General features: G+C 39.5%; 2 protein-coding genes across 6 annotated transcripts in view; one reads left to right on the forward strand and one right to left on the reverse strand.

Moving 5' to 3' along the window:
• LOC117402169 (interleukin-12 receptor subunit beta-2-like) overlaps positions 1 to 9,647 on the forward strand; it is a 72,025-nt gene extending 62,378 nt beyond the window's left edge. For all 5 annotated transcript variants that reach the window (XM_059007261.1, XM_059007263.1, XM_059007262.1 and 2 more), the window contains 4 exons: positions 3,005 to 3,151; positions 3,762 to 3,852; positions 4,096 to 4,186; positions 8,434 to 9,647. In XM_059007261.1, coding sequence (XP_058863244.1) covers positions 3,005 to 3,151; positions 3,762 to 3,852; positions 4,096 to 4,186; positions 8,434 to 8,763 — 659 coding nt within the window. In that variant the 3' untranslated portion in view covers positions 8,764 to 9,647. The remainder of the gene's footprint in view (positions 1 to 3,004; positions 3,152 to 3,761; positions 3,853 to 4,095; positions 4,187 to 8,433) is intronic.
• Positions 9,648 to 10,133: 486 nt separating this feature from the next.
• On the reverse strand, positions 10,134 to 18,107 carry LOC117402110 (large ribosomal subunit protein mL64-like). The gene is made up of 2 exons (XM_034919633.2): positions 17,406 to 18,107; positions 10,134 to 10,953 (listed from the first exon to the last, which is right to left on the reverse strand). The coding sequence occupies exons 1-2, from the start codon at positions 17,801 to 17,803 to the stop codon at positions 10,662 to 10,664; spliced, it is 690 nt and encodes a 229-aa protein (XP_034775524.2). The 5' UTR covers positions 17,804 to 18,107; the 3' UTR covers positions 10,134 to 10,661.
• Between the last annotated feature and the right edge of the window lie 38 nt (positions 18,108 to 18,145).

The following is an 18,145-nucleotide window of genomic DNA, read 5'->3' on the forward strand; positions in this document are numbered from 1 at the left end:
GAATGGTGGACAAAGTGTTCATGGGAAGTTGAAATTTGCAGCAACATCTTTAGTTTTCTTGTACATTGATGCATTATCCAACCCTTTTGACACCTCCACTTTTCTCTGTACATTTTTGCGCTACTACATGGACATGGCATTGATGTGTTGTAGCACCTGCTACACTAATGCAGGATAACAAACTTGCTCCTGCTGCTGCTGCACTTAATTGAGTGGGATAAAACCTGGCCAGATTATTCCATTTAGTTCTAAATGATAGCTAAACAACCAAATAGTATTTTTCTTAATAGAGGACTAATATCATTTTTATTCAGTAAAACGGGGAGGCTACTCCATAGTGAGGTTTGCATATTTTCTATCTCTGTACTGATCGTTTGTGTGGTTTATTTCTATATTTGGCAGTCTGATGTCTCTAAAATTAGAACGAGTGAATTGGTTGATCTTCTCATTGGTTCAAAACTATCATAACAACATGACTGTTGGTGTGGATGCAGTATAAGCCATTCTGTAGGGGATTGTAGGTATTTAATGTGGATTGTCAAACTGCAAACTATTTGGGGTGGGGTTAAAATTCAAAAATAAATAAAAACAGTTTAAACTAAACTGCAAACTATTTATTATTGGAATGCATGTTTCATTGCTTCTTTTTGCATTGCTTTAATTCAGGTTGTTCCAGGTTTTGCAATAGCAAATAATGCATATCATAAATATGGCAGGTTAGTGGTTGTGTTGGGAATTGTGGAACAATATTTATTGTTATTTCTGGCGTGCTATCTGTGTTTGTGAACTCTGCTCGCTTGTAATACACCTTTGGTTATAATTCTACCTGACTTATTCTGCCTGGTATTTAAATTATTTCAGGGGAGACAAAAACCGAACCAGATAACTACAGACCAATAAGCCTGACTTCTATTATATGTAAACTTATGGAAACTATAATAAGATCCAAAATGGAAAATTACCTATATGGTAACAATATCCTGGGAGACAGCCAGCATGGTTTTAGGAAAGGGAGATCATGTCTAACTAACCTACTTGACTTTTTTGAGGATGCAACATTGAAAATGGATAACTGCAAAGCATACGACATGGTTTATTTAGATTTCCAGAAAGCTTTTGACAAAGTCCTGCATCAAACATTAATTCTCAAACTGAACGCAGTAGGGATTCAAGGAAATGCATGCACATGGATTAGGGAGTGGTTAACAGGTAGAAAACAGAAAGTACTGATTAGAGGAGAAACCTCGAAATGGAGTGAGGTAACCAGTGGTGTACCACAGGGATCAGTATTAGGTCCTCTGCTATTCCTAATCTACATTAATGATTTAGACTCTGATATAGTAAGCAAACTCGTTAAATTTGCAGACGACACAAAAATAGGAGGAGTGGCAGACACTGTCAAAATGATCTAGACAGCATTCAAAATTGGGCAGACACATGGCAAATGAAATTTAATAGAGAAAAGTGTACAGTATTGCATGCGGGCAATAAAAATGTGCATTATAAATATCATATGGGAAATACTGAAATTGAAGAAGGCATCTATGAAAAAGACCTAGGAGTTTATGTTGACTCAGAAATGTCTTCATCTAGACAATGTGGGGAAGCTATAAAAAAGGCTAACAAGATGCTTTGATATATTGTGAGAAGTGTTGAATTTAAATCAAGGGAAGTAATGTTAAAACTCTACAATGCATTAGTAAGACCTCACCTAGAATATTGTGTTCAGTTCTGGTCACCTCGTTACAAAAAGGATATTGCTGCTCTAGAAAGAGTGCAAAGAAGAGCAACCAGAATTATCCCAGGTTTAAAAGGCATGTCGTATGCAGACAGGCTAAAAGAATTGAATCTATTCAGTCTTGAACAAAGAAGACTACGCGGCGATCTGATTCAAACATTCAAAATCCTAAAAGGTATAGACAATGTCAACCCGGGGGACTTATTTGACTTGAAAAAAGAAAAAAGGAGATTAGATAAAGGGGCATTCAGAACAGAAAATAGGAGGCACTTTTTTACACAGAGAATTGTGAGGGTCTGGAACCAACTCCCCAGTAATGTTGTTGAAGCTGACACCCTGGGATCCTTCAAGAAGCTGCTTGATGAGATTCTGGGATCAATAAGCTACTAACAACCAAACGAGCAAGATGGGCTGAATAGCCTCCTCTCGTTTGTAAACTTTCTTATGTTCTTATAGCTCTGGTGGATTCGCTTCTTATGTTCTTATTTATTTCCAGTCACTAATAGCCTTTGCTATAGACCTTGCATTAGGATTGCTGAATTGTTACAGCGTGAGCACTATGACAATTTGAAATGCATCCTAGTAGTCCCAAAACAGCACTAAATTACAGAACAGGGGCACTAATTCTACACAGTTTAACATAAGCTGAACTATCATTCCCGTGCGTAACATACAAAATGCAGAGGCACTGTGTTGCATTTATGGATGAACTGAAAAAACATAAACTTACCTTTATCATAATATGGACAAATAATGATAATAAACACTTTTTACAACATAAAATGTACTGTTTTGGTTTCGTTGTGGTAAAAATAAGGAATTTATAATAAGGGGGTAATGGCAATTGAACCATATTCAAGTTACAGTAAATCAGTTTTTTAAACCTGAAAGAAAACTTAAGCATTTCTAAACTACTGACCTGGCATTTTTTTTGCAGATTGTGTAAGGCTTACTTTTCTTTCTGGACTCTCTTCTGGGATGGCATTATTACACACAGTAGAAATCCATGTGCTTGGAGTTCATTGTTTGTTGTTTTCTTTCCCGCTGATGTGACTTAACCACGTAAATCATGTTATTTGTGGATCCAAACACTTCCATAATAGCTGTGAATAGACATACATTTTGATGAAGGGCACCCACGGCAACTGCACCATGACTGCTGATCATTACAAACCATATATATATATATATGTGTATATGTAATCTCTCTCTCCTCTCTCTCTCTCTCTCTCTCTCTTTCTCTCTCTCTCTCTCTCTATCTCTCAGAGTCCAATGTGAGCGCTGATTGGTGCTGGGCGGTTCTTTCGGATTTGCAGCCTGGTCAGGAGTACCAGGTTTGGGTCAGCGCTGAGACTGATGCGATGGAGGGGAATCGATCTACGATTAGATTCTCAACTACCACACCCGACAGCGGTACTGGTACCACACGCACACACACACACACAGGGGATGCACACATAGCACCACTTGCAATGAGACATAGCCACTCCTCTGAGTGCAGAGTGTCAGTGTGATTAACATGCCAAAGAAGATGGATCCGTAACTATGAAACACTCTATAGGGCTACATTTAGAAATACTAAAACAAATTAATGCAAAACAAGACAGGGACCACACACCAACCAGAAAAGACAGGGCTAGTGGTGAACCATCCCAGAATGAGGGACCGGTCCTGATAGTGTATCTCATCCATAACTATAAAAACACTGGTTTACTACAAAATATTTGTCATTTAATTTTAGTTTTTTTTTTTTTTTGTTTGCTGTTCTCAATGAGTTTGTAGTAATATTCTACCATGCCTGCCTGGTACTTTAGGTCCTGTCCCTGATATGGGGTTTGGTCAGCGTTTGCCCTGATTACAGTTTGACGTGGCCTTGATCTACAAGCTGCTGGAACGTCTCTCGAATGATCCATTCAGTCATTAATATGTAATGCAGGTAGAGGCTGAATGTAGACAGCCTGTAATAAAGTGCACTGTTATACTGACATTTGAACATCACTGTGTGTGTTTCTTTCTTTCTAAGGGAATCATTTGAATTTTGGAATAATCATACTCTGTGTTGTGGGGTCTCTGGTCATCCTAATCACAATAGCGGCACTGCTGTGTAACAACAGGTAAGCAAGAATGAACACTTACAGAGCAGGGGTGAGTGTGAACAAACGCTTTGATGAGAAGCCTTTATACTAACGCATGAAAACACTGAAGAAAACCTCTCGCCAAAAACCTTGGTTGGCATTCATTCCTGAGTTGCCTTTAGTGCTGCCATGTGTCTTATGATTTTGTGGATAAACCTTTTAATGAGTCTCTCTCCTATCCTATCCCCCTCTCTCTTCCTTCCCTTTCTCCATCTCTCACAGGTGCAGCCAGACAGCACGCTTGTTAATTCCTCTCTGGTGCTATCAGAAAGTGCCGGACCCTGTCAACAGCCGTCTGAACTTCACTGAGGTGGTAAGCAGTGCCAGAGTTTTCTTTCCTGTGAGGTGAGGGGTGCAGAGCTAGGTTCGGACTGCAGGTTCGTACTACACGCACAGGCTAAAACACAGACACGCACTCACTCATACACACTCTCGCACACACACACACACACACTCGCACATACACAGACACACACTCGCACACACACACACTCGCACACACACACACACACACTCGCACACACACACACACACACACACACTCGCACACACACACACACACTCGCACATACACAGACACACACGCATGCAGGCACACAGACACTCTCACACTCACACTTACACACAGGCACTCACAAACACACTCACACATACACCATTGCTGGTGGGCCTGTTTCTGTGAGCAAAGTTATTTTAAAATTGGAGTTTTAAAGAACGGTTCTAGTTTACATTTTATAACATGAATTTACTGAATTTACAGCGCGTAATTGGGCTGGTCAAGAGTAGGCTACTCAATTTTGTTATTTTAGCCTCCGTGCTGCTCGTCTCAATCGCTAGGTAAACAGTGCTGACATAAACCGCAATGATAGCCTGTTGGCTCACGCATTTAAAAATGCCAATAATGTATTTTTGTATTGGCTTCTCCAGGTCAGCGGTAGTAATGCGTGGATAGTGAACTTTGTCTTTTGCCTCCTTTTCCGTATCTTTTCATTCTCCGCAAAAATACATGATTGGCATTTTTAAATGCTTGGTCAGTAACAAGGCTAACCTTCATGGGGTTTCTATGTGGGTCAATTTACACGTGAAATGGTGATGCGTGTGCATGTTTGGGAGAATTACTCGGGTAAATCAGGTTTGTGGCCGAAAAAAACGGCCAAAGAGAGGGATAGGGTAAATCTCATTTACTCGTGTAAATGACGAAACACACAGGAAAACCACACCCAGTTTCACCTGGAAACACGCATTTCACGTGTAAATGTTAATGAGCGTGTTTATCCTTATCTATAAATATTGCAAGGGAGCAGGTCAGTTGTTACCGTGGATTCCAAGACGCTCAACTGCCCTCCACGTTAATAAATATAGTTTGTGAACTGGATATCATAAGCCAGCTCGATTGCACAAAACAGTGCAACAACATCCAACGAGTTGTTGATGCCCTCTCAGAACTGACCAAATAAAATTGCAAATGAACATATTGATTGTGTTTTATTTGTTTGCATCATTAATATTTAACACAGCAGTAAATCCAACACAACATAAAAAAAGGAGAGCATCTCTGACAGCACGAGCCTCCTCAAATTGAAAAACAGTTTGGTCAAGAGCAGTAAAGCACATTATTAATCAAGCAGGCACAGGGAATTTTGCTTTATTACAGCAGCTTAGATTCACTCGTGTACCAGTTCTCTGCGCATGGAAACCACATTTTCACAAAATGTCACTAGTAAACTTCAAAAACAGCATGAGTACTTTACGCATAGTTAATTTACATATCAACCCCAGGTCTTTCCCATTCATTTGCATGACGTCAGGTGAAAAGCCCGGTTTACTCGAGTAAAATGTCTCTAGTTAAAAAAAAAAACTTGCATGGAAACCCCATGATTGCGGGTTATGTCAGCTAACATCTAGAAAACAGAAAGTACTGATTAGAGGAGAAACCTCAAAATAGAGCGAGGTAACCAGTGGAGTACCACAGGGATCAGTATTAGGTCCTCTGCTATTCCTAATCTACATTAATGATTTAGATTCTGGTATAGTAAGCAAACTCGTTAAATTTGCAGATGACACAAAAATAGGAGGAGTGGCAAACACTGTTGCAGCAGCAAAGGTCATTCAAAATGATCTAGACAGCATTCAGAACTGGGCAGACACATGGTAAATGAAATTTAATTGAGAAAAGTGTAAAGTATTGCATGCAGGCAATAAAAATGTGCATTATAAATATCATATGGGAGATAGAGAAATTGAAGAAGGGAACTATGAAAAAGACCTAGGAGTTTATGTTGACTCAGAAATGTCTTCAACTAGACAATGTGGGGAAGCTGTAAAAAAGGCCAACAAGATGCTCGGATATATTGTGAGGAGTGTTGAATTTAAATCAAGGGAAGTAATGTTAAAACTCTACAATGCATTAGTAAGACCTCACCTAGAATATCGTGTTCAGTTCTGGTGACCTCGTTACAAAAAGGATATTGCTGCTCTAGAAAGAGTGCAAAGAAGAGCAACCAGAATTATCCCGGGTTTGAAAGGCATGTCGTATGCAGACAAGCTAAAAGAATTGAATCTATTCAGTCTTGAATGAAGAAGACTACGCGGCGATCTGATTCAAACATTCAAAATCCTAAAAGGTATAGACAATGTCGACCCAGGGGACTTCTTTGACCTGAAAAAAGAAACAAGGACCAGGGGTTACAAATAGAGATTAGATAAAGGGGCATTCAGAACAGAAAATAGGAGGCACTTTTTTTACACAGAGAATTGTGAGGGTATGGAACCAACTCCCCAGTAATGTTGTTGAAGCTGACACCCTGGGATCCTTCAAGAAGCTGCTTGATATTCTGGGATCAATAAGCTACTAAGAACCAAATGAGCAAGATGGGCTGAATGGCCTCCTCTCGTTTGTAAACTTTCTTATGTTCTTATAGCTCTGGTGGATTCGCTTTGTGCCTCCAACCCAACAAAAGCAGTATGTTAATGCAGCACAACAGAACGCCTTATGTGTTACTTTACAAGCTGCTGTGTTGAGTGCACGTGAGCGCAATACATGGAAATCCCCTAGTAAATAATACATTTTAGACACGCCAAAACTATATATGATGGAGAGTTTAGACCTTTTTAACTTGGAGATATTCTCCATGTATGCATTTTCTTCCTGGTTTTGTAGCTGAGTTTTTAAGGTCTCAAATGTTGGGTTTGCAATGGTATCTATAAACTATGCTGCCGCTTCCTTTCCATAATTATGTAACCTTTCCACGGACCACCAGTGGTCTGCGGACCACAGATTGAGAACCACTGGTTTAGAGTTTACACATTTAAATGTTTTCCAAATGCTGAGGTCAGCCGCAGTGTTTATACAGCAGGCTGTGTGCTTAAAACAATCTGAGTTAGCTGAAGACAGGTTTAAACACTTGGAGAATATGTCTTTCAGCAGTTCTAGAAAAGAACCATGTAATACCTATGGTCCTCAGCAGAGAGCAGCACTTTTCCATTGGACCTGCAATACCTCCTGTTAGCAGGTAGCAGCACTCCCCGTGATAGCTGCAGTACTCCCCTTGCTGTTTAAAGCAAATAATCTATCTTTCATTATGTAGTTAACTGTTTTATTTAAAAAAAAAATTCGAATACATTTTTTCTCTTAAACAAATAGCTTGAAGTTGAAAAAATTCTAGACAAGAAGTCATTTAGAAAAGTCAACAAGTTTGAAAAGATCAAGATTCTGTTAATGACAAAAATATATTTAAAAAAAAATGTATCCCTGTTGGGCATGATTTTTTAATTACATTTTCAGATATTTTTAAAAGTTTGTGTGCACTCTATGGGTTCGAGAAGTTGCCCAGCAGGAACTTTGAAAACCATATCTATGCATTGTAAAGTATAGCAGAGATAGGAAACTTAACATGTTACAATTATAAAATACAGGTAGTGGACCAAAAAATGGAAACACCAATGTAAAGTCTTAATAGGGCATTGGGCCACTATGGTATCCTGCTCTGTGGAGTTCTTGGCAGACCGTTTTTGATGAAACTGGCTGCTCACGTCCCAGGTGGAAATTTGCAGTCAATTGATCTGCAGTTGCTTGCCTGTTTTGCCTTGCACTTCAAATGCACGGATATCACAATACTGGAGTATGCGCTTCCGCCCACTGTTGCCCTTTGCTGATGATGTCTTTCCCTCGGAGTTCCATGCCGACATCACCTTAGACACCGTTGCTCGTGAAACATCAGCAAGTTGAGCTGTCTTGGTCACTGAAGCTCCTGCCAAACGCGGCCCAACAATCACCCCTCTTTCAAAGTCACTGAGGTCTCCTCTTGCAACCATGCTAGCCATAATTATAGGCAACCAGGCCTGTTCAGCATTTTTTATACATGACCCTAAGCATGCTGGGATATTATTTGCTTAGTTAATGCATGAGCCACACCTGTGTGGAAGCCCTTGATTTCAATATACTTGGTGTCCCTCATTTACCCAGGTGTTTCCATTTTTTTGTCCACTACCTGTATATATGGATGAAAAGTTAGAAATGAAACACATCCTTCAATCCACTTCCTTCCCCATCTCCCCCAGACGCACCAGAATGATGATCAGTTCCATCTCTCCCCGGCCCCCTCCCTCTCAGTGGGCAGCTTGCTGCTGTGTGACCTGGAGCTGCTGGACAGGGTGAAGCCAGAGCTAGAGACTGAAGGAGAGAGGCAGGAGAGTGGGGAGGAGAGGGAGAGGGACTACAGCACCATGAAGGATTCTGAAGGAGGGGGGAGCAGCCTGGGCACAGAGCGAGAGAGGCAAGACCCAGAGAGCAGAAGCCACAAGCAGGAAGAGCAGGACTGGGAGAGCAGGAAGCCCTTTATATCGGACTACGAGAAACACTTCATGCCATCGCCAGAGGACATCATGTAGAGAGCAGCGTGACACATGCAACTTTACACAATGTTACATGAAGTTACAGAACTTAACCAGTGTTCCACTCCTGGTCCTTTAAAAGTACACTGTGGCCTTGGAGTGAGTCCAGTGAAGAATGACCAGACTAATCTCCGGGGTTTAAAGGAATGAGCTGCCATACAGCATAGGTTTGCGTCCTGGCTGTGCTAAATTACCAGTTTTCGCTGGGAATTCCGAAGAGAGCGTCACATTGGCTTTGGCACTCCCATGGATTAGGGAGGCAAAACTATCAGGGACTTTCTCCTCATCATGCTACAGCAAGCCCTACTGGCCAGGCACCCAATGAGCTCAAAAGCAGACACCTGCAGGCTGGCCTTTATCCCCCAGAGGTCGGTGGCTCGCTGACATCCACATTCAAGTGCCTGGGTGAAGAGGAAGCTAGCTTGACGCCCCTAGCTGTACCTTCGGATCTCCTGAGCTCTGTGGGGAATTGCTGCGGTGATGAGAAAACATGATTGTACATTCCAAATTTGGGATAAAATCGGGGGTAAAATAATTGGGCAAACTACATTTTGAAAAGTAATTCGCTATTAAGTTTATTTAGCCTAGAACAATGAAGAATTGGGGGGAGAGACTTCAAAATCATTAAAAGGAGTTGACAAAGTTAACCCTATAGGACCAGAGGCCACAAAGCTGGGAATTTCGAATCACTGGGATCTTTTAAGATCTGACCTGACAGTCAAAGTATGTATGGGCTAGAGAAAATCTAATTGAGATGAATCGGATGAGCACTGATAGGCTGAAAGTCCTGCTCTTGTTCCCTTTAGTATGTTGAAGTTTAAAAATCATTGTGTATTTTTGTTTGTGCATACATTTTGTATTAAAAATAACATTTTCCAATATTTCGTTTCTAATGATTTAAACTAAATGCTTTTCGAACCTGTAAGGTTTTTAGCTGGGATGCCTCACATTTTCTATCTGCAATCATGTATGTATGTATGTATGTATGTGTGTGTGTGTGTGTGTGTGTGTGTATATATATATATATATATATATATATATATATATATATATATATACACATTGTTGCAATCTTGTACACAGAGACATGTATATTTTTATATTTTTCTTTTTTTTAAATAATTGTTATTGAATAAGTCAATAAAGCTAAAATATTATTTCTGGTTCAATGTTTACAACATCCTTCCACAGTTCAGCCTTCTGTATGCCACACAGCCGTGTTGATTTTCCAGTTTGTTTACATCATCATGGGTGATTTTACCTTCAGGCAGAGCTGGTGGGGTTGCTGTTTTTTAAACTGATTATGCTGGCTTAAGATATTTAATTATGGTTATTAAAAAACATGTTATACTATATGCAAGACCTAATAATATGGAATATGCATTATGTTTATTGTACTTCAAAACACGTTTTATCGTACATTTGACATTTACGTTACACCAGTATTTTACACAAATTGTACCACTCGTTAGTAGCTTGCTTCAGTTTTACAAGGCAACACTAGACCAAAACATTTTCATATTAACAATGACTCACTTTTCAGTAGACAGAAAAAATAAGAGATTAAACTGATAAATAAGTGAGAAGGATAAGACAAAAGAGTAAAAATAACTTTATATGGATATTAGTTTAAAGAAAGCAAAGGACATTAAACAAGTTTTATTGCCCTCTCCTCTTAAATCACATACAATGAAGTGGATGTCAAAATGTTTTTCAAGCGCTGCTCTGCTGAATGTGCTATGCAGTCCCTCCAGCTCCATGGGCAGATCCAAATGTATACTTCAGGTAGGGCACAATTCATCATGGGTTCATCAAGAACACAGAACAGCAGCAATAGAAACCGCAAATCCTAAATGTGGTGTTATTGAAGCCCCATGTTTGGTGTGTGCCTTTGTTCATGTGGCTGGTGCTTGTGCTGGTGTCTCGCTCCTCGATTCCTCCTCTTTCTTCCTCCTCTTCAGCAGCTTCCTCTTCTTCTTCTCCTCCTTCTCTATCTCCTTCACCATCTCCTGGAACTTGGGGCTGCGAGGGTCGAGCGCGTAGCCGAACCTCTCTCTTGCCTCTGCCAGCAGCCTCTCCCTGCGAACCTTCTCCTCGCGCTGCTTCTGCTTCAGCTCCCTTGCCTCCCGACGCCACTCTGCCACCATCATGGGCATCTTGGCCATGTTGGCAGCAATCAGCTTCTCTCTGAATGGAAGGGACACAAGGTAAGAAACACTGTTGTTATAAAGACTACCAGATAATCGGAGGATGTACAATACAAGCAAAGTGATACTCTACAAGAAGCCAGAGCAGATACCCTCAAGTGGACTTACTGGCTAGACTCTGACCTTGAGTGGGTGAAAATCAGCCTGTATCTTACACATCACCCTTTACTATATTTAATATAGTTAAGAATAATTAAACAGTATAGCTAAATCTTAGTGTGATGTAATTTTCTTCTTATAAAAAACTGGTACAAAGAAATATCTGTATCACATCAATACCAGGGTCATATATTATGTACAATAATATTGTAAAGACTTCAAGAGTTTCACAAGAGGGTGCCACTGTCCCACTGAAGGGAGATTGATGTGAATGGTAGGTACTGATTAGAATTTAGTGAATTCAAATACTCATTAGAAAAGGGATCGGAGATTTCCTTTAACCTGATTGGTCAGTATGAGGTCTGGAAAGGACCATGAATGTTATCGTACAAACTGTTTAATCTCTGTTCTAAATCAATCCCCCGGAAAATACGGAAATACAGAATTCATGTATTTTACCTTGATGAAAGGAAATCTCTGTTCTAGTACACACCCTCTGAATTTTGACTGTCAGTGTAGACAAGAGTCTGTTTACTCACTGTCCTACATGTCCTATCTATTTAAACTGAGTACAGTAAATAGTTAAACAAATGAATAAATAAGCAAAGTGTTTGCTGTCAGTGGCAATACAGTAACCACAATAGCAGCTAGTCTCCAGTTTGAATGATGCAGTCTGAATAGCAAACAGAACCCTCAAGAGGGCTTTACCGCCCTTCAGCTCTGGCATTTAATGGCACCAGGCAGGCATTACCAGAAGGTAAAGCCCTCTTTGGGTTCCATTGCTAATTTAGAGTTAGAAGACTTACGTACAGAAGTGAACTTTTACCAAAACATATTCAACACGAAAAGCTCCAACCAACAAAATAAGCAAAGAAGCAACAAATAGATTTTGGAATGGAGGCAGACTTTGATTTTCTCTAGCCCATAAAAAAATCTAACTGTGTATATTTCATATGGCACTCAACCGAACAACTTAGGCGCTACTGTTCTTTGGCATTTTATACAGATAAATGCTGTTTGCTTCTCAGTTTTTTTTGTATCACATTTACATGGAATGTTCTCCTTTCAAAAGACTAGAGTGAACTTACACCTCTGCAATTCCCAATCTATATTAATGATTCAGATTCTGGTACAGTAAGCAAACTTGTTAAATTTGCAAACGACACAAAAATAGGAGGAGTGGCAAACACTGTTGCAGCAGCAAAGGTCATTCAAAATGATCTGGACAACATTCAGAACTGGGCAGACACATGGCAAATTAAATTTAAAAGAGAAAAGTGTAAAGTACTGCATGCAGGAAATAAAAATGTGCATTATAAATATCATATGGGAAATACTGAAATTGAAGAAGGCATCTATGAAAAAGACCTAGGAGTTTATGTTGACTCAGAAATGTCTTCATCTAGACTATGTGGGGAAGCTATAAAAAAGGTCAACAAGATGCTCGGATATATTGTGAGAAGTGTTGAATTTAAATCAAGGGAAGTAATGTTAAAACTTTACAATGCATTAGTAAGACCTCACCTAGAATATTGTGTCCAGTTCTGGTTACCTTGTTACAAAAAGGATATCGCTGCTCTAGAAAGAGCGCAAAGAGCAACCAGAATTATCCCAGGTTTAAAAGGCATGTCATATGCAGACAGGCTAAAAGAATTGAATCTAATCAGTCTTGAACAAAGAAGACCACGTGGCGATCTGATTCAAACATTCAAAATCCTAAAAGGTATAGACAATGTCAACCCAGGGGACTTCTTTGACCTGAAAAAAAGAAACAAGGACCAGGGGTCACAAATGGAGATTAGATAAGGGGCATTCAGAACAGAAAATAGGAGGCACTTTTTTACACAGATAATTGTGAGGGTCTGGAACCAACTCCCCAGTAATGTTGTTGAAGCTGACACCCTGGGATCCTTCAAGAAGCTGCTTGATGAGATTCTGGGATCAATAAGCTACTAACAACCAAACGAGCAAGATGGGCTGAATGGCCTCCTCTCGTTTGTAAACTTTCTTATGTTCTTATAACTTGTTTTATGCTATAGCAATTTAAATGCCTGTGTTTTTTTCACAGTAAAATACTTCAATGTAAAATGTTTAACATTAATAACCTTAGCCAACAACAATACCATACCAGATAAATTTTATTTTTAGAGCGTCAACCATGTGCTAACATCCCAAGGAGCTTTACAAAACAAACAGCAAGTCAAAAGAGATCGAAACCACTTGCTAATGAAGGCCAAATCAATAAGTTTTGAGCTTAGATTTTAAAAATACTGACAGACTCAGCATTACGTATACAATTTGGAAGTGAGTTCCAAAGTTTAAGATCTCGAACACTAAGTCCTTGACCTAGGGTTAACCGAATTCTTGGAATAACCAAGAGGCATTCATTTGACGAAATCCGGTGTGGCGCTATTTAGAGGTACATGTTAAAGTGGTACGCAGCACACTCACGCATGCCTAAACTTCCATTAAGAAAGCAGAAAACTGCCATTTAAATCTGGGACGTTATGTTGTTTTCCACATATTTTTTAATTGCATTTATATTGATCTTTTTTTTTTAATGTAATTTATTGTATTTTTCCACCATTAAGAAAACAGTATGCAAATATTATCATATGCACTACATTGGGTTTTGTACATTTTTTTACTTGTGCAACTTTGCGTTACTTCTTATTTTGTCTTGTTCGTCGTGAATAGTTTTTTCCTTTAAGGAGAAACTGGTTGTCGGTTTCCAGTTTAAGTTTGCAAAATATTATGTATAATTAACGGTAAATGTACCTCTTTTTGACAATAGCAAAACACCCATCAGATCGCAATTGACTGCACATATACCAAAATTTGACAGCAGCTTTCTAACATTACACCAGTTTTTGGGGAATAAGTAAGGCAGATAGGCAGGGCCACTCATAAGTGGGAAGCAGCGTTTTGAAACCAATTAGTGTGAGTAAATATTCTTGCTGCCGCATTTTGTATTCGCTGCAACCAATGTGTTTGTATGTGCGTCCCAGTATGTACAGTGCCTATATTATTATTATTATTAGTTACAATACAAGTAATACAATAAGAGCAAGAAATACAATAACTTTTGTTCAAGCAAAGTACAAGTGTGACAAACCACAATTCAATAATACAGCAGATAATAGTGATAGTTATATCAGGATATGATTAAATAGTGATAGTTACATCAGGATGTGATTAAATACAAAGTACTACAGGTTAAACACTTGGCAGATTACAGTATTCTGAAGTACAGGATTAAATGCAGTAAAATAGGGGGCAGATAAGAGCAAAATAAAGCACATTTAGAAAGTCTACACCCCTTTCAAAATGTTCACCTTTTGTTGCCTTATAGCCTGGAATTAAAATGCATTAAAATAGTTTTTTTTTCATTTTTTTGCACATCCTACCCCACAACTTCCAAGTGAAAAAATATTCTAGAAATTTGTAGAAAATTAATTAAAAATAAAAACTGAAATAGCTTGGTTGGATAAGTGTTCATCCCCCCTTGTAATAGCAATCCTAAATTAGCTCAGGTGTAACCAATCGCCTTCAAAATCACACACCAAGTTAAGTGGCCTCCACCTGTGCTAAATTGTAGTGATTCACATGATTTCAGGATAAATTCAGCAGTTCCTGTAGGTTCCCTCTGCTGTGTAGTGCATTTCAAAGCAAAGACTCAACCATGAGCACCAAGGCGCTTTCAAAAGAACTCCGGGACAAAGTTGTTGAAAGGCACAGGTCAGGGGATGGGTATAAAAAAATATCAAAGGCCTTGAATATCCCTTGGAGCACGGTTAAGATGATTATTAAGAAGTGGAAGGTGTATGGCACCACCAAGACCCTGCCTAGATCAGGCCATCTCTCCAGACTGGATGACCGAGCAAGAAGGAAACTGATCAGAGGCTACCAAGAGGCCAATGGCAACTTAGGAAGAGCTACAGGTTTTTATGGCCAAGACGAAACTAAAATGGAACTTTTTGGCCTAAATGCAAAGCGTTAGGTTTGGCGCAAACCCAACACGGTACATCACCCAAAGAACACCATCCCTACTGTGAAGCATGGTGGTGGCAGCATCATGTTATGGGGATGTTTCTCATCGGCAGGGACTGGGGCACTTGTCAGGATAGAAGGGAAAATGAATGGAGCAAAGTACAGGGAAGTCCTTGAGGAAAACCTGCAAGAAAGCTGAAACTGGGACGGAAGTTCACCTTTCAGCATGACAACGACCCATAGCACACAGCCATAGCTACACTGGAGCGGCTAAGGAACAAAAAGGTAAATGTCCTTGATTCTAAGGAATACGGTAATTTTAGTGGTCTTTTATCCATAATCAATAAAACAACAGCGCTCTCTTGTAAAGGAAGAGAGAACGTGGAGAAACAAAAGGTCCTCCCTAGATGACAGAATTAAAGTTAACTAAACTTGTAAAGACATTAAGTGCCAGAAAAAACTGCTGAAAAATTCGGCACTAGAAAGACGCAGATACAGCATTTTGAAACGGAAAGAACTAGGGCTTGAAGTTTTAGGTTTTTATTTTTGTTCATGTGACTATTTTGAACCGATTCAATATCTTAATTAAACTTAATTACTAAACAAAGTTGCTTCTTTTTACCTTGATGTTCTGATTGACTTAATGATTGTGTTTCAACTTCTTCATTATTCGAACACAAGAGGAAGCAATGCCATTAATCACTTCCCCCAGATGCTACTTTAACTTACGTTTCGTTCTCGCACTTGCCTGGGAATTAGGTAGCTTCCAATGTGTCAGTTTCATTTTGTGTTGTTCTTTCCTGCTAACTTGACAGAATGTTCTCATAATTAGGATGTAGTGGCTTAAGACTTAGTCAAACTGGAAAATAAACACAGAAACATTCAAGCCACACTTATAAGAGTATGAAAACACTGTGCGCTGTAATCGGTTTCAGGATGTAATGAATCAACACGTATCTGAAGGCAGACACAGGCATTGAAATTTGCAAAGAATTTAAAACACTGTGCGTGACCTGAGACAGGCAAGCATTCATTACTTTCACAAAATAATTTATTTTGTAAATGCATTATCTAAATGAATGTTATTGAATTACATACTTCATTTTGTTCATATTACATATTCTGGCTTTTACAGTGTATGTAAGACATACATAATTACAGGAAAGCATGTCAGAGACAAATAGAACATTCATAAGGTACGGGCCCTCTAAGAGGCCACTATTAGACTGTCCCTTGAGTGGTCTCTTTAACGCAGGTTTGACTAATACATACTGGTGCACACATACACAAACATGTTTTTGTTCAAATACATTTTAATAGTAAGCAGCAGATGTCTGTTCTCAATAACTTAAACATGGAATCGTCCTTTGACTGTGTTACAAGAAGCTATTAGTGAGATTTATTTCATTCTTATTAAATATTACGTTTTTAATTATTTTTTTAAAATGTATGAAAGTGTATTTCAACGCTCGTTTTATTCCAGTGCAGTTCTAAATCCCTCGGGGTAAAGAATTTAATTGCTTGAAACGGGGAAACTATCTATACAAGTTAAGCGTCTGACTGCGATATAAGTGTCTGATAGCTTGACCTGCATTTCAAAACTGTCTGATAGCGTGACCGCAGTGAGAGACACGGTATTCAATGTTGTAAGAATGTACAGTACCGAGAGACACGGAATTCAATGTTGTAAGAATGTACAGTACCGAGAGACACGGAATTCAATGTTGTAACAATGTACAGTACAGTACCGAGACACACGGAATTCAATGTTGTAAGAATGTACAGTACAGTACCGAGACACACGGAATTCAATGTTGTAACAATGTACAGTACAGTACCGAGACACACGGAATTCAATGTTGTAAGAATGTACAGTACAGTACCGAGACACACGGAATTCAATGTTGTAAGAATGTACAGTACAGTACCGAGACACACGGAATTCAATGTTGTAAGAATGTACAGTACAGTACCGAGACACACGGAATTCAATGTTGTAACAATGTACAGTACAGTACCGAGACACACGGAATTCAATGTTGTAACAATGTACAGTACAGTACCGAGACACACGGAATTCAATGTTGTAACAATGTACAGTACAGTACCGAGACACACGGAATTCAATGTTGTAACAATGTACAGTACAGTACCGAGAGACACGGAATTCAATGTTGTAACAATGTACAGTACAGTACCGAGAGACACGGAATTCAATGTTGTAACAATGTACAGTACAGTACCGAGAGACACGGAATTCAATGTTGTAACAATGTACAGTACAGTACCGAGACACACGGTACGTTTGTTGACCTACACAACACCACAGAGCTCGAGTCTCACCTTGCTTGTCGTTTCTTAGCCAGCTCCCTCTCCTTCACCGCGATGTTCTTCTGCGTCTCCTGCAGGCTCGGGTACCACCCCCGCTCCTCCGCCACCATCTCGTTGAGCTGCTCGGGACTTGGCCACAAACGGGTCGGGTCGACGCCAGAGGCCGAACCGAGTCTTCCGTATAGCTTTCGTTCAAACTTGTCAGTCTTCTGCCATTCTGGGGTGCGCTCGCTGTTCCAGTCAGGAATGTACGCATCCTTTATGTTCAGTCGGAGCGGTCTGGAGTTGTAGTTGGCTACCTGGATCAGGTTACAACACGTAGACACGGGGAGCGGTGCATATAAGGGCCAAATCCCCTTCAACAAGCACCACATCTGAGATGCCCTCCTGTTTAGCACGGAGGCTGCCATCGTTGGGAGATCATGTGACTGTCTCTTTACGGGGTCCTTGGGAGAGCTTTCTAGGCTACTAGCGCACTGCCTATTATGTGAGAATTTTGTTTAGTCGCATAATAAAGTTTGCTCATTTTTATTAAAACGTATTAAAATAATAGTTTACTGGACGTATGAGGCCTCAAATAAGCATTAAACAAGCGTGCACAACGTGCAGATGTCCTGTAGTCTTGAAAATGTTTTAAAATCGTATTTCATTAAAATATCACATCCATACGAAATGACAATATGTATTTTTTAAAGCAATTAGGTGATGCCATTTACTTTTATACCAGAAAAAATAATAAAACTAGAATAAAT

The sequence above is a fragment of the Acipenser ruthenus genome, chromosome 34, assembly GCF_902713425.1.
Source record: "Acipenser ruthenus chromosome 34, fAciRut3.2 maternal haplotype, whole genome shotgun sequence".
NCBI classification, from domain to species: Eukaryota; Metazoa; Chordata; class Actinopteri; order Acipenseriformes; family Acipenseridae; genus Acipenser; species Acipenser ruthenus.